This window comes from Paramormyrops kingsleyae, chromosome 22 (genome assembly GCF_048594095.1).
Source record: "Paramormyrops kingsleyae isolate MSU_618 chromosome 22, PKINGS_0.4, whole genome shotgun sequence".
Lineage (NCBI taxonomy): Eukaryota > Metazoa > Chordata > Actinopteri > Osteoglossiformes > Mormyridae > Paramormyrops > Paramormyrops kingsleyae.
The window spans coordinates 14,095,706-14,110,664 of NC_132818.1; the positions used below are offsets into that span (position 1 = coordinate 14,095,706).

General features: G+C 49.6%; 1 protein-coding gene across 14 annotated transcripts in view; it reads right to left on the reverse strand.

Moving 5' to 3' along the window:
• Positions 1 to 14,959, reverse strand: part of clec16a (C-type lectin domain containing 16A) — a 32,852-nt gene that overhangs the window by 6,124 nt on the left and 11,769 nt on the right. For 7 of the 14 annotated variants that reach the window (XM_072705317.1, XM_072705322.1, XM_072705316.1 and 4 more), the window contains 12 exons: positions 10,962 to 11,190; positions 8,032 to 8,155; positions 6,972 to 7,072; positions 6,244 to 6,363; positions 6,006 to 6,115; positions 5,072 to 5,116; positions 4,037 to 4,087; positions 3,723 to 3,851; positions 3,429 to 3,549; positions 1,367 to 1,518; positions 970 to 1,174; positions 501 to 671 (listed from right to left, as the gene is read on the reverse strand). In XM_072705317.1, the coding sequence (XP_072561418.1) occupies positions 501 to 671; positions 970 to 1,174; positions 1,367 to 1,518; positions 3,429 to 3,549; positions 3,723 to 3,851; positions 4,037 to 4,087; positions 5,072 to 5,116; positions 6,006 to 6,115; positions 6,244 to 6,363; positions 6,972 to 7,072; positions 8,032 to 8,155; positions 10,962 to 11,190 (1,558 nt within the window). The remainder of the gene's footprint in view (positions 1 to 500; positions 672 to 969; positions 1,175 to 1,366; positions 1,519 to 3,428; positions 3,550 to 3,722; positions 3,852 to 4,036; positions 4,088 to 5,071; positions 5,117 to 6,005; positions 6,116 to 6,243; positions 6,364 to 6,971; positions 7,073 to 8,031; positions 8,156 to 10,961; positions 11,191 to 14,959) is intronic. The other 7 variants (XM_072705323.1, XM_072705325.1, XM_072705319.1 and 4 more) reach the window with 2 other exon arrangements.

The following is a 14,959-nucleotide window of genomic DNA, read 5'->3' on the forward strand; positions in this document are numbered from 1 at the left end:
GGAAACAGAAAACCACCAGACAGGGGGGGGGGGGGGAGGGCACGTCTTCCCCTCTGAGGGCAAGACGCTGAATGCTGGCTAGATGAAAGCACAAGACATACATTTTTCTATGTGAACTATAATTTTTCAAAAAGTGATGGATTGTCCCCAGGGGGGACAGACCCTCAAGAACAGGAGGATAAAGTTTAAACTGGGACTTCAAAAGAATGCGAACAGTACAGAGGAAATCGCCAGGGCTTCTACCTGCCACACCTTGCAAACGGCCATTTCCATGACGGCCAAAATAACGTCTAACAAAACGTCACATGAGTAGGCTCCCATTTATCATTGCCCACACCACATGGAATGTGATTGGACGAGGGCTAAGGGCTCTGGTTCAATTTTCAGCTTGGCTGATTGATTCAGAATAAAACTGCTTTTAATGCTGTTTTTCCCCACCTTACTGGTTGGCAGTCAAAGTGAACTCCTGCCTAACTACTGGGGAGTCACTGCTGAGTCACCTTGGTTACCTGGAACCTTGTCGACGGAGGTGAAGACGGAGCGTGTTCCGGGGGGCTCGCAAAGGCCACGCCGAGACTGGTCGTAGAAGCGGAAGGGCAGCTGCTGTGCTGATGTCTGGCTGAAGCCCAGCACAGCTTCCGAGGCTGGCTGGATGGGTAGGTCCAGGAGAGCTGGGGGGTAAAGATTCGCCCACTCAGACCATATTGCATTCACAGTCAAAGAACTTGTTCTCGGTAAAGACTCGCTTGGTCAGACCAGACGGCAGTCAGTCAAAGAACTGGTTCAGTAAAGACTTACATAAGAACATAAGAACTATACAAACGAGAGGAGGCCATTCGGCCCATCGAGCTCGCTTGGGGAGAACTTAACTAATAGCTCAGAGTTGTTAAAATCTTATCTAGCTCTGATTTAAAGGAACCTACTCGTGAGACTACTCGTCTGTTACGGACTGCTTGGATGGAGACTCACCGGCTATACGTTGCATCTTCATGCGCCGGGCTTGGATGCGGCCCTTGGCCAGCCGCTGCTTGGCTATGATGCAGCGGATGTGGTCGGCGAACACGAAGCTGGCCTGCAGGATGGGGAACGGCTTAGCATGCGGGTTGGACGTGGGCTTGTGGATAGTGATGTTCAGGGCTCTGCTGTCGTCCTCAACGCCGGACACCTGCATGTCCTACAGGTGGGGGAGGGGGGGGGGGGCAGATGTGGAGATGTCATTGACTTCAGAGCAGACGAAGAAGCAGAAAAGGAAAAAATGCACATACATTTTTTAAAAAGTTAAAATTTTGTATGGCATGGAGTTAAACCTCAGAAGCTGATTTAAAGAGCCCACCCACCCGGGCCTGGCGGGGGCAGAGCCCAGTACCTGAAGCAGGCCCGCGAACTTGACCACGCCCCACCCGAGGCGTTTGCTGTCCGGTTCCACCAGGCTCATCTGGTACACATCAACGGCCAGGAAGCGCTGGGCCTGTCCACCGTCCTTCGTTACCACCATGCAAGCGATGAGGTCGCTGTTGTCTAAATGTGAGGCGAGGCATTGGGTGGGGCGATGGGTGGAATAGGGGTGGGGCAGGAGAGAAAAGTGTCAATGTAGGGTGGGGGGGGGCGACGCACATGTACTGCACGGCATTGGAAGATCAGAACAAATCTATAGATGCGTCACACAAAAACTTACAAGGAAAGAACACACAGAAAGATCGTGTCAGATCTTCAGACAAAATAAGACTAATCACCCAGGTTACAGCATATGCGTTTCCAAACATTATCTAACTAGATCGAGGGCAAGATAAATATCTAATCTGGAATCATAATAATGTGCCACCGCCTCACCCAGACGAGCTCCCCCGCTATCTGCGAAGTGGTATAACCCAGAACCAGGGACCCTAGCAATGAGCGAGGGTGTCTAACAGCAAGGAGGCCAGTGACACTGGGTGTAGGGAGGTTCAGAAACACGCGCGGTGTTGATGCCAGGTCATAGCCAACAGCACAGCGGGAGTTTTCAAAAGAATCCTCTGAGTCATCGTCCACCAGGCAGGTTTTAGACAGCCGGGGGTGATGTTCTGAGAGTTGACTGGAGGTCGCTGAGCACTTTGCCCCACGGGGCAGCACTGCGGCACCCCTCCCTACGCGGCCAGGGTGAGAGCGGAGCGTGACTGCGGCGGAATCGCGCTTCGCTGGAATTCACAGGGCACAGAAGCCCGTGTCTGTGTCACAGAGGTGCGGTGATGATGACGTTAATGAGTCAGCTGAGAAGTCAAGGCTAAGGACATGAGCGTCTGCAGTGCATGCAGGCACCTCAAAGCGGCAGCCAGAAGTACACATGTTATTCACTATTTGTGTCATTTGTGTCTTTGATAGCAGAGGAGCTGCTCTCTCTCTCCCCCCCTCAGCCTGCGTCCAGCTCCGCTTCCCACCAACCCGGTTTCCGAAAATCAGCAGCTTCTTTGGGATCGGTGCCCTGGAGACGTCCGCAGACCCAGACGCATGGGGGGGTGGGGGGCTGTGGAACCCTAGGCGTGTGTGGCTTACGGCGGCTCTGAGTAAGCTCTGCCGTGTCTTACAGGGAAATGGGCTGGGGTGGGGGGGGGGGTGGGGGGGATACTTCCTGAGTGTGTAAAAATAGATGTTGCTCACGGGTAAAGCCAGCCCCATCACGGATTAGACCTCCAGCATCCGGCGCTACCCTGTTGCCATGGTGACACTAAAATTTCAGGGCCCCTCCCGCTGCCACACACAAACGTACCGTGATAAGAAACACCTGCTTATTCTGTCTGTACTATTATTCGTATGATTAGTTTCCCCCGTTTTTCAGCACACTATTTACATACGTGTGTGTGTGTTCGTACGTGTGCTGACTGCAAACAACCACAGTGCAAATCCAGAATTTACATGCAGTGAATGTCCAAAAGCAAAAAGCCACAACACTGGATATTAATGCTCATGTTTGTCATGTCAACGTTCTGCTCACTTCAATAAGAAACACGGCTTGTAATACGTGATACTTGAATTTTCCAGAAAGCAACAGTAATGACGGCATGCGGCTGTCTGTGGGGGCTGACAGACAGAGAGTGACCCCCCCCCCTGGGTGGGGCTGGGGGTGTCAGCGGCTCCCTCTTGAGGCCAGGAGGGTCAAAGCCAGACAAGGCACATTTAAATGCTACATCATAGCCCGTGGATGGTGCAGCATGAGGGGGGGCCGGGACAGGAAGTGGCAAAGGTGGCCGTCTGCGTTGGCGTCGTCCCAGAGCATTACAGTAAAGCGCCTGGCGCAGACAGGAAAGGCGCCCCCCTCAGGCCCCCGCAGCTACAGCTGCCGGCCGTGTCAAGGAAAGATGAGTCAGAGAATTTAAAAATAACCCCCGGAGGGCTTTTAAAGAAGTGACAGGAAGTGAGGCCGTGATGCGTGTGCGTGTGCGTGTGTGACTCACTGAGATCCAGCACGTCGTCCATCTTGATGAGGTGCTCTGGACGCGTGAGGGGCAGCTGTGTCTCTGGCTCCCGCCGCAGCTGGAGCGAGAGCGAGCGCAGCATGAAGAAAACGCGGATGGCCTGCGTGAGGAGAGAGACGGCGGGTCACGCGCAAGTACACACTGCACCGCCACTGCCTGGATCAACGGGGAAGAGAAAGCGTCACATCTCCAGCAATCCCAGTGCAAAACAAGCCCGTCATCACCCGTGACTACTGGAGGGCAAACTGAGCCGCCCCCACACACAGGACCCACCCTCCGCGTCCGCTCCACGTCTCCGCATGGCAGGCGCTTGACGAAGTCGATGCCCGTCAACGGGGTCCCAGTAGGGGGCAGCAGTATAGAGGCATCCATCATCAGGTATTCTACGTTGAGGGGTTTGCTCTGCAGGTACATGGCCATCGTGAGATTATTGCGGTTACAGGAAATGCATGGCAGCGTCGCTCAGGTACCAGGAAGCCTGCAAGTTAGGGTTACGCGTCTCACTGAAGCGTTCCTATTCAAGGAAGCAACTGGACGGGGGGGGGTTAGCGAGAGAGAAGGGGGGGGGGTCAAAGGTCACGCCTTACCGTCATGCTTCTGTACTCATCCTCAAACATGTCCAGGAACATTTCCTCCCCCTGGAAAGAGAGGGGGGGGGGGGTATGCCATCACGCAGTGTTTGTGGGGGGGGGGGGGGGTGCCGAGGGGTTAGGCCTCTGTGCCTGTCATTAGAAGGTTGTGGGTTCGAATCCCATGCTCATCACCCACACCCCCTCTGAGCCCTTGATCAAGGCCTTTAAGCACAAAAAACCTTCAGGGGCACCAGATAAAAGTGCTGACCCAACGCCTGGACCCCAGGCATCACTCTCACCACTACGTATGTGCGTGTGTGTCTTAAAAAAGGACAGCGAGATGGGCTATGTGAGGGGAAAAAAAGCATTTCGATGGTGAATAAAGGCTACAGTGCGACCAGTAAAGAGCAGAGTGGACCCAGTGCCGAAAGATCCGGCCTTGCGCCAAACCAGTCTCAAGTAGAGCGGAGTCTGATCTGAGCCAGATTCTCCGTAGCCGTGGAGGAAACCTGAGGTGACAGCATGACTAGATTAGCGAGGAGTTCCCTGTCTGTTAAGAGTGACGGAGTATTTCCGAGGAACAGCGGGGAGGAGTTACTGCCTGTGTGTGCTTACAATCGGCTGATCGCTGATTATGTGACGCAGCTGGCAGTGTGTAGCTAACGATAGCACACTGTCACACTGAATAAACAGCCCATTGTTTAACACAGTCACTGTTTACATACAATTAATACCTACGTAAATCGTTGAATCAAATTTCATGCCAATTCAGCTTAAACTTCCTGGCAATGCACAACTGGACAAAACAGTCATGCTTTATCCATTTCCGCTGGGAAACTGGGTGTTCTGATCTCCATGACATGGACACATGTACATATATACAGGGGAGAGTAAGGTCTGGGGTCCGAGACCTGAGCGAGCCAAAATCCAACGATCCTACAGATGGACCCACTGCTGATACCACTGCTCTGCTAGCCAAAGGGATTTGAACCCAAGACCTTTTACCAGAGAATGTACAAATGTGTGCCGATGGGGGGGGCGGGGGCTTGCCTTGTAAAATCTTCTCAGCAGATGAAGGCTCTCCTCTTTGGCGCCCTGGGGGACAGAGAACAGGTTCAACTAATGAAACCAGACAGAGCCGGAATGTAACCAATCAGACAGGCCCTGGTGTGCGGCAGACGAGAGTCACCCCTCAGAATGCCTTCTTAACGGGTGGAACACCTCTGAAAAATGTAAGCAATGAGATAACGGGGGTATTAATACAGAATCAGGTGACTTTAAACGCATCCGAGTGCAATCTAGATATCCAAAAGGAAATGGTGAGATGTTCCAACACCCCTCTCTCCTCTGAAGCAATGTTTTATCTCACCTTACCTCACCAGCCTCTCAAGACCGGATATTCATGCTGAGGTTCATTTATCTACTACATGCTTTCTATGTGACTGGATCCTCACTATTTCCCAGAATCAGCTGCTGCGGATAAACAATGACTGGGACGGTGAACTATGACTGACTACAACCCGCACAACAGGGCCAGCTTGTATTCCATTGCAAAAGGTACAGGCTATTATCTCGGCAACAACAGGTGTCTTGAACTGGAAAGTTAAAACTGAAAGGCCAGGGCGCAGATAGTCAGCTCAGATCTCAGTTACGGGGCGTTTCCTCATCCACTTAATGCCGGCTTCTTTTTTTCCCCCAAAAATCCATGAGGAGAAACAAGAAACGTAGCAAAAAGTTATAAGATTACCAGAGACAAGAAGGTCCCACCCTCCAATGAACAAAAGTGTAAAAAGCTCAATTTACTGAAGCCGGGAGTGATTCCTGAGGCGAGTCACAGTCAGACAACTGTGACTCCTCGTTGGCATGGTGACAGGATGGTATGGGATTTTGCCGCAGCCAATTCCACAGTCTGGAGGTGCAGTGGACAGGTCCCGGTACGAGGTTCCCGTTTTTGGGAGACCCCAGGGGTTTTCTCTCCGATTACCTCCAGACAGGCCAGATGGACGTCCTTGATGATGCAGCCGGAGAAGGCCACGACGGAGCGCTTCAGCAGTAGGCAGGTCAGCTCCAGGGTTGCCAGACGCACCTTGCCGTCTGCGGTGGGGGGGCGGGGTTGGGCACAGAAGCCAGACGTGACATCACAATGAAGAAGCCAGCCTTCAAATTTTACTCCAGGTTCCAAAAGTTGGACACGCTTACAATATGGGGGGGGGGATACCTACCGGGCTGAGAGGCCTGACTCATCACCATGATGAGCCTTTCAACTAACACCTGGCTGTAGCAGCTCCTCTCCTGGTCCTGCACGGGCAGCTGGATCTTCTGCAGAAGCTGCGGGTCGATACCTGCCCGGAGGAGGGGCCGTGAGACACGCTTCACCTCAAAGCGAATACTTGTCCCACACCCTTTCCAAATCCCTGTACATGTGAATGAAATCCCAGCCAAGAACAGCACAAAATGGTTTCACTTTCATTACGATAGCGCCCCCCACCCCCCCACCTCACTAGGTGACAGGACAGAACAGGCTTCTTGAACAATGAGGGCCCCGCATGCAAACTGGAGAGAATTTCAGGACGGCATGAACTTGGAAACACACGTCACCACCCAGTATGATGAAAACCTCGCTACACAGCAGCTTGTATATTTCTGTTTTTACTCGGCGCCTTTCCGCACATCAGGGAGTTACAGGCCGTTAAGTCGTTGTTTATTTTAAGCTCCCGTGACCAGCGATATAAAGAGTTGGGGGGAAAAAAATCTGCTGTAAAATCACTAGCATTAGCTCATGTTCTGTTTGTCTGTAACCATCTCTTTTAAGTATTTTTTTGGTTTATTTCACTCTCCTTCCCTGGCACAGGTGACGATGGTGACCCTAAGCTGTCACTTGCAGCCAGCCGGCCGTCTCAGATGGTGCCCCCTGCTGGACATTTCACCTGAGCCCCACCATCGAGCTCACCTTTGCTGTGGGACATGGCGTACAGCAGACAGAGCACAAAGAGGGCGTAGTAATCATCTGTTGCACAATCCAGTGCATTGTACACCATGTCCAGGAACGGCCTGAGATGAAAAACAGACAGGTTGCAGTCACGAACATGTACTCAGAGAGCAGGCCAAACGTGACGTGACAGTTTCCTTTTGTCGACAGAGACATCTGGGACCTGTGGGTGGAACAGACTCAGGGACATATATTTACTTGAAAGAGTCACAGAATTACTCAGAAGACCCCCCAAAACTTTTTTTAAAAAACACAAAACTTCCTCGTGACATCATATCAAGAATTTCAGCTAAATCGCAGGCTAAATCACGGTGCATGGACACGCCGACAGTCCTCTAGAAAAATACCCTGGAAGGCCTTATAGTCGTTAGTAATTCTGAATGACTTGCAGTGATCATCACTGCGAGCCAGTGTGAATATTCTAATAAAACTTCACCCCAAAAGTGTGAAGTGGCACTGACCCAACAAACGCGCGGTCGACCACGTCACCACAAACAGACAACTGCGAGTCACATGGACTAAAGCTTATCAAGCAATACAATAAAATAATCAACTCTGCAAAACAAAGAAACAATATTAAAGGCTGATGCTTTTTACTTAAATGGCCCAAATGATGCAATGACTAGGATACTTCAGAGAACAAAGCTGCCATATAAATCTCCCCCAAAGCGAAGCCAAAACCGCGATCAATACTTAACGCAATCCCCTTAATTTGCCAATGTCGTCAAAGAGGCCCCAGGTGTGCATTTTGAATGAGCTACCGGGAAGTAGCCTCCTTGCTAATAAAGGAACAATTAAGAACTGAAAGCTGCTTCTGTAAATGACTCTCATGTCTCCCCAAGGGGTTGATATGCTACTCTGATAGACTGGGGGCCAAATCCTCTTTGAGACCGGAAGCTCAAGTTCCTATTATTGGTGAGATTTGGTGGGTGGAACCCTTGAGCGCCCCTTTGAGTCCTCCCCAACACCCCCCAACTGCCCCCCCTGGCACCTGCCAAGGGCCCAGCGCTCCTCCGCCCACCTGCTCCGCTGGCCGCTGGTGCCCGCTGCAGCCGCCGCTGTCTTCTCCTCGTCCGTGATGTTCTGCTCCGTTGGCGCCGAAGGCTCGGACACCTTGCACTTCTCCATCACCACCATCTCGATCTCTGTGCGGGGACACAGGGGTCGGCAGTGGCTCTTAAGGGACCTCCAGGTGGACGTGCTTTTCCAACGCATCCCGTGGAACCGAGCGCGACCGTAAACATGGTTTTTTGGAGTCCCGTGGGATCGGCGTCACCGTGGGGTCGAGGCACAAAGGATAACGGGCGCAAAAGTAGTTACAGGAAGTCATCATAGTCGGATTTAGGGTGTGATTCAGGTCACTAACAAAGGTCTGGGGACAAGTCGGAATATTATAATAAAACATGTCAGGTTACAGTCATTGATCGAGATTACTTGAGCTGTTCATTTATAGGTGCGATGTTCGTTTCTGCAAACAGGCAAGGCCATGGGGCTGAAACAGAACTATGTAACACACTGCTTTTGTTCCCTTCTACACATATAACAATGATATCGAAAGAACGGGCTCGCTGCGGCTCCACTCCAAGTGAGGCTGTACCCCAAGGAGTAGTCACCATGCTGGACACCGAAAAAAAGTATGAGTTAAGTTTTTAAACCCGATGTCCTTCAGAGATAGAGAGAAACAAAGACATCTGTCACGCTGCCTGCTGCGGATCGCCTAAGCTGCAAACTCAGCGGTGCCACCTGGTGGCGAAACAGATTTATAGCTGCAATTCAGCCTAGGGTTGCTCATGGGATCAAAGCTTTGACTACTTATTCTCATCACTTCGTTTGACAGAGAGATCCCTCTTTAAGGGGATCCCTCTAAAGAGCCCGGGCTACAGTGTCTCGAACAATGTTAGGTTCTGTCCACCATCCATTAGGCCCCGCCCATCCCTAGTAGGGTGAATAAAACAGAGCATGCATAGTTATATGTTTGTGTGTTTGGCTGTAAGCTGGCCGAAAACTGCTGAGAGAGCAGGCGAGCAAGGAGAGGCTAGACACGGAAGTAAGTTTTGGAGTTTTCCTTTTGTTTTTTTTTTTTGTTTTTGTCTGGACCATCAAAACAACAGCTTTGTTTAATTGTAATATCCGGAAAGTCCCATACAGCAGAACAAAATTCACTCCATGACACCCTGGGTCACATTGTTTTTAATTCCTGAGTCTACAAGTCTCTCGTGGTCGGAAATATTACCCTAGAAACAGACACACAACGCTCACTTGTTTTAGGTGGGGTACTGCACGCATTGCATGGGGCAGGACAATTTGGGATAATACAACCTATCTGCAATATTTGCATTTAAGCACCTGTGGCCTGTACTACGAAGCGGGGTTACTGGCTTATCGGGGTAACTTGTCGAATTTAAGGTGATCTGGGCAAAATGTAAGTGAACGAATATGAACATTTAAACTGTGGTACCTTAAATCCGACAAGTTACCTCGATAAGCCAGTGACCCCGCTTCGGCCACTGGAGAACAGGCCACTGGTATATATTTTTGCACCCAGGTCCAAAAAGCACTGATGACCCCAAACTGTTGGGGTCAAAGGAAAACCTGCATGTTACCCCAGAGTCTTCCAAGAAATGGGGTCCTGCCTCAGAGTCCATTACTCAATGCATGTCGACAATTAAAATTTGCTGCAGTATTTTTATTAACATCATCTGTTAACGTTTTGATTGGAGTACTGACCCTTCTTAGGAAAGTCAGCTAATGAGGTAGAAACTTTACCCCACAATGGCGATGGCTGTAGCTGCTGAAGGGTATTTTTTGTTATTAAAAGGATAATGTTTCCTTCACAAATACACAAAAGTAACAAATGACCTCAGAGCCTCAAACCATTCTCACGCTCCCTGTGTTCTACCTGATTATACTTTGACTCCCATTCCGGATTTGGACTTTCAACTTTTTCCATGACAAATAGGAGGATGCTGGCGCTGCTGCTTAACTTCCGTTTTTCTGTGTTTGCTTTCAAACTTTGGCAGTTTCAAACCTACAAGTCAGTATTAATGTAAACAGATCAAGGACTGTGATTGAGGACTGACCAGCTGACAAGCACAAATGATTGCATGCTCGGAGAGAAAAAGCGAGTGACTGCTAAACAGATGGAAAACATGGAATGGACAAGGACCAGGGCACTGGCATCAGAGGTCAGAGAACCAATGAAATGGAGCCGGGGGCGGGGCCTGGAACCACAGATCAGGCTGGAATACAGTAGGCTGGAGCACGGCCATCTACCACACTTAACCAGCAAGTTGTGTTACTGATGGCTCAGGTTTACCCTTGGGTCTAAAATGCACCTATGGTTTATTTTTTTTAGCCATGTTATTTGGCCAGTAGATGAGGCTTCCAGGTTTGACACCCCAGAAAGCTACTTACCAGAAGAGACTTAAGCCAAATTGATGTACCTGACCCCAAAATCCTTCCCAGGTACCTTCATTATGTGAGCAGCCCTTCCTTTAGCTTGCTGTCGGACACCTCCAGATTTACCTCGTGTCTCTTTGCTTCTCTGCACTATAACCGGCATCACCTCTGCCCTATAACTTGGTGGTTGGTGATTGGTTGCCGGGTGACGTGGGCTGATGCGGACTTGAGCCTGGAGGTTCGCAGAGCTCACAAGACTTTCTGCTCTGCTGACTCAAGAATGAGACTAGAGTGAACTGCAGGCCAAAAGCCCCCATGGTCTGTGACCTTTGGCCATGAGGCTGTTAGCCTCTGGCAGCCATCGCGTCATCCTCACAAGCTGGTTTCTCCAAGTCCTCCCACCACTATAACGTCAATAAAAAAAACCAGCATATGCCGATTCAGGGCCGTGCTTCACTAACGTCATCCAGCTTAGTGATCCGAGGCACCCCTACGCCCCTCCCTCCCCCAAGGCAAACAAACGGGACAGAAACCCGGACACAAGGCACTCACCTTCCATCTCCCCACTCGTCTTGCCGCCCTTCAAGCTAGCCTCTGTACCTTTAGCCTTCTCTGGGTTGTCCGAGCCTTCCTCGGGTTCCTTCTCCTCCTCCTCTTCCTCGCCCACATTCTTGTAGTTGGGCCTCTTCGGTGCCCTCTTGCGGCCTCGCTGCCGGTTGATCTCCAGCGAGCGTTCCAAACTTTCCGCAGGTTTAGTGAAGCGCCGGACGCTCGCATTTGACTGGGCACAAGGCAAGCGAAGACGAGAATTAAACTCAGCTCCGTTACAAATTTGCAACTTTGTTGTTTTTATAAGCATAAAACACCCAATCTGGCCCAGGGATTGTGGACCATCAGTTGAAATCTGAATCATACGGGCATGAGATGGTGACTCAGCAAGAGATGACGAGCTGATGTCTCGGGTGTGGGAACATCCTGGCCAGGTTCTGGCATGGACCTGCCCAAAGTCCAGTTTACTTTGAATTCACAGGTGGGTTGTGGGGGACAACGAAGTACTTCCCTATACCAAGTATACTCTGTGCTCCACAGGTCTGAGAACAGTCTAGGCACAAGAAAACCATCTGGGTCACATTCATTTTCAAGAATGCCAAAGCAGCGTGAGAACATGCTCTGGAGAAGGGCCAACCATGCGTGCAAGTCGACTGCCACAACTGACAAGACAGTGTTCAGTGGCAAGAACATGTTAACAGACCAGGCAAAAACACCCCAGGGGAGGAAGTCACTTTACGTCAAGACCCTCTTTAAAGGCGAACAACAATCAACAAAGCTACACAAGAAAAAAAAATAATAAAAAACCGCTGTCGACATGCCGGAGGATTACCGAGCGTATTTGGTTAGCACCTCGAGGTTACGTACAGGTAACTAAGTGCTGCAGTTTCGTCAGCACCGCTGATAGCATCTCTCTAGATCGATGACAAACATTCTGAGTAGAGATGTGGTGAAGCGCTTCTCAAAAACGAAAAAGGAAAAAAAAAAACACACACACACAGCTACCGTTGTGCGCATCTGTCCGGCTCATGCAGCTATAAAGGACCCGATTCGAACAGAGGGGCAGCCATGCAACCCTGACGTCCATCCCTGATATCCTATGGGTGCTCAGAGTCTCGTTCCATCGGGTCAATGCGTCGCTGCCCAGCGCAATACGAGCGGGTTGTGTGTGCACGACGGCAGGAAAAACGGCTGGTCACAGACTCAAAAAAAATCCACAACGGCCCAAAGAGGATGGATCTCACATTGAATTAGCAGCCCGTACTACAGAATAAAACACCACAAAACTTCAGCAGTTGACTAGCTTGCATTGTGTTTTACATTCCCGAGGCTTTGCTGTAACAGAATGACAGGAAAGTGTAATGCATCCAATCAACAAATAATCAGCATTAGCGGTGACTAGCAGCACTGAGCACAGAGTATGAGAATTCATGCCCAGCAGGGCTGGTGGCCAAGCAAAACTAAAGCAAACAAAACTAAAACTAAAAAAAAAAAAACACTCAACAAACCGGTATGATATCAGTTATAAATCACAGACTATCATGAATAAAATGCATCACATTTATGGGAAAACCACTTTTACAAAAGCCCTCGCTACACGTTATGCTGTTGCTGCAAATTTTAATCCAAAGATTTTAGTTTTTTTATCCCTAACACCCGATTAGAGAAATGTCACAACTTCATAAACATGGAGAGGTTTTTTTTAATGGCACGACAGGCTGCACGCTGCCTGATCAATCCCTGTGACATCACAGTTCCTGATCGATGCAGGAATTAACCTGCGCCAAAGTAATTCCGGACGATTTGGCGACTCCAAAACGTCATAAAGTGCTGAGGCACAAAACACCAGAGGGAACTTCTCCAAGATGACAGGAGAAACACTTCCTGTTCCCAATTCTTCATAAAACACTTCACTGCAGCAGGGCACAGCTGAATTTCAAATGAAGATCTTTTTTAACAGCCTAGCGTGCATATCTGGACAGGAGCATTGTGTTTAATCTACGACGCTGCAGTAATGAATGACTCTGCCCGGATGTGGTTATTAATAATGATTATAATGATGATAATGAAGCATATTGCCTGCACACGAATGACCAGCGCCCGACAGGTTCAGGTTTCAAAAGACCTTTATTTTTAGCTGCCCCGTGTTTGGCCAGTCAAAGAGAGAAAGACATTAATGCTAACTCAGACACAATTTCCATCCGCCCAGACGGGTGGTTGAAGCTTCTGAGCGATTCTCGCTAAAAACATTTCACTTTCCGCATGCCCCGTACGGTGCCTTGGCCCACACCTGCCGGCCATCGTTACCACGACGACAAGCAACACCATGCAATAACCACTGCCAGGGCTCAGCTAACCGGCGCTCGTGGTTATTATCACGCGAGAGGAACCTGGTGGGAACAGCAGAAATGGCCCCACCTAGGTGAGGCAGATTCAGAGCTGTGCAAAATTCGCACCAGCATTTCACTCGATGCTGCAAGCCGCCATCGCGTTGGACTGCAAGGCTACCAGCCTCAAGCACTGAGCCACTTCAATACGGAAAGTCAGAGCCTGAACAAGGACACTCCGGACCAGCCCAAGAGCGACTTAAACGGACCCCAAGCAGACAAACATTCAGCTGTACACCCACAAAGCCATAGCAATCACATTTCGTGGGACTGTTATTTTTTCGTGAAGTTCTCATGAACTTTGACACATTTCCTTGTCAACACGCCAGCTTTTTTTTTTTTTGAGAAATCTCTTAAAATAGTTTTACAGCAGAACTTCTGCAGAAAAGGGCTACGTGACGAGTCAGCAGCCTGGTCCTGAACATGCCCGTGACACTTGCGGTACCAGAATCCCCCCCCCCCCACCCCCCCCCGGGGTAGTCTCAAACATATCCATGCCCATCGGCTGCACTAACTGAAATACGCGTGAAGCAGAAAAAAAAAAAAAAAAAAAAAAACGGTCAAAATAATGCAGAAGGAGCTGAACACGGGTGTTACAGGTGCATGGCGGCGTGGAGCTTCTTCCTGTTTTCATCACGTCAGGTGTGTAGGTGCAACAGCGAGACGTCTGCCCGCCGGTGCCATGGCAACAGCGCTAAGGAGGCAGATTAATAAGTCCTCAATTCGGCACCTGCGGCGCACACCAGGTTCGCGGTCTGGAGAAGGTTCCTGTGAGATACCGGGCAATCACGCGGCAAGAAGGGCACAAACAGCTGATACAAATGATGATAAAATCACATGCACATACAGTAGAGGGGGAAAAAAAATCTGTGACCCCTTTGGATTTCTGCATAAATTTGATGTAAAATGTAAAACTAAAAATTGTATTTATTTAGAAGATTCTTTTATCCAAAGCGATTGAGGAAGAGAGTCAGTCAGTGCCTAGAGCATTTGGGGGTTAAGGGTTCCACTCATAACTGTGCCAACACGGGGATCTGAACCAGCGACCTTCTGATCACACGCTGAGATACAGGCCATTTCCCTTGGGGGGGGGTACAGTGGTCAGTGGCTGCAGGGTCTGGATGCTTTGCAGCCATTGAGACTTCAATGAATCGCAAATTGCATCAGAAAATTCTGCAGAAAAACGTCGGGCTTCTAAATCTTGATACTGGGTCATACAACATGAAAATGACCCAAAATGCAGGAGTAACCAACAGATGAGCGACTCAAACGGAAGGAATCCCCTGTTTTAGGACAGATTAGTCAGAGGCCAGAGCTGAATCCCACTGATATGCTGTGAAGTGATCTGAATTGGGCCAGAAAGCACAAAAAAAAACACTCATGAACTAAAATAGTTCAGGATGAAGGAAATGAGCCAAAATGCCTCCTAATCACTGCACAAGGTCTGATCCACGGCTATAAGAAATGAGCTTATTTCAAATAAAGGTGGTTCCAATAGTTAATTATTATAAGAGAAATCCACAAATTCCAAGTGGTCACAAGCTCTCAGAACTGAACATGCTGGATAAAAAGGCTCCGGGTTCATGAAGGAGAACAGGCCATTATTTATGCTAC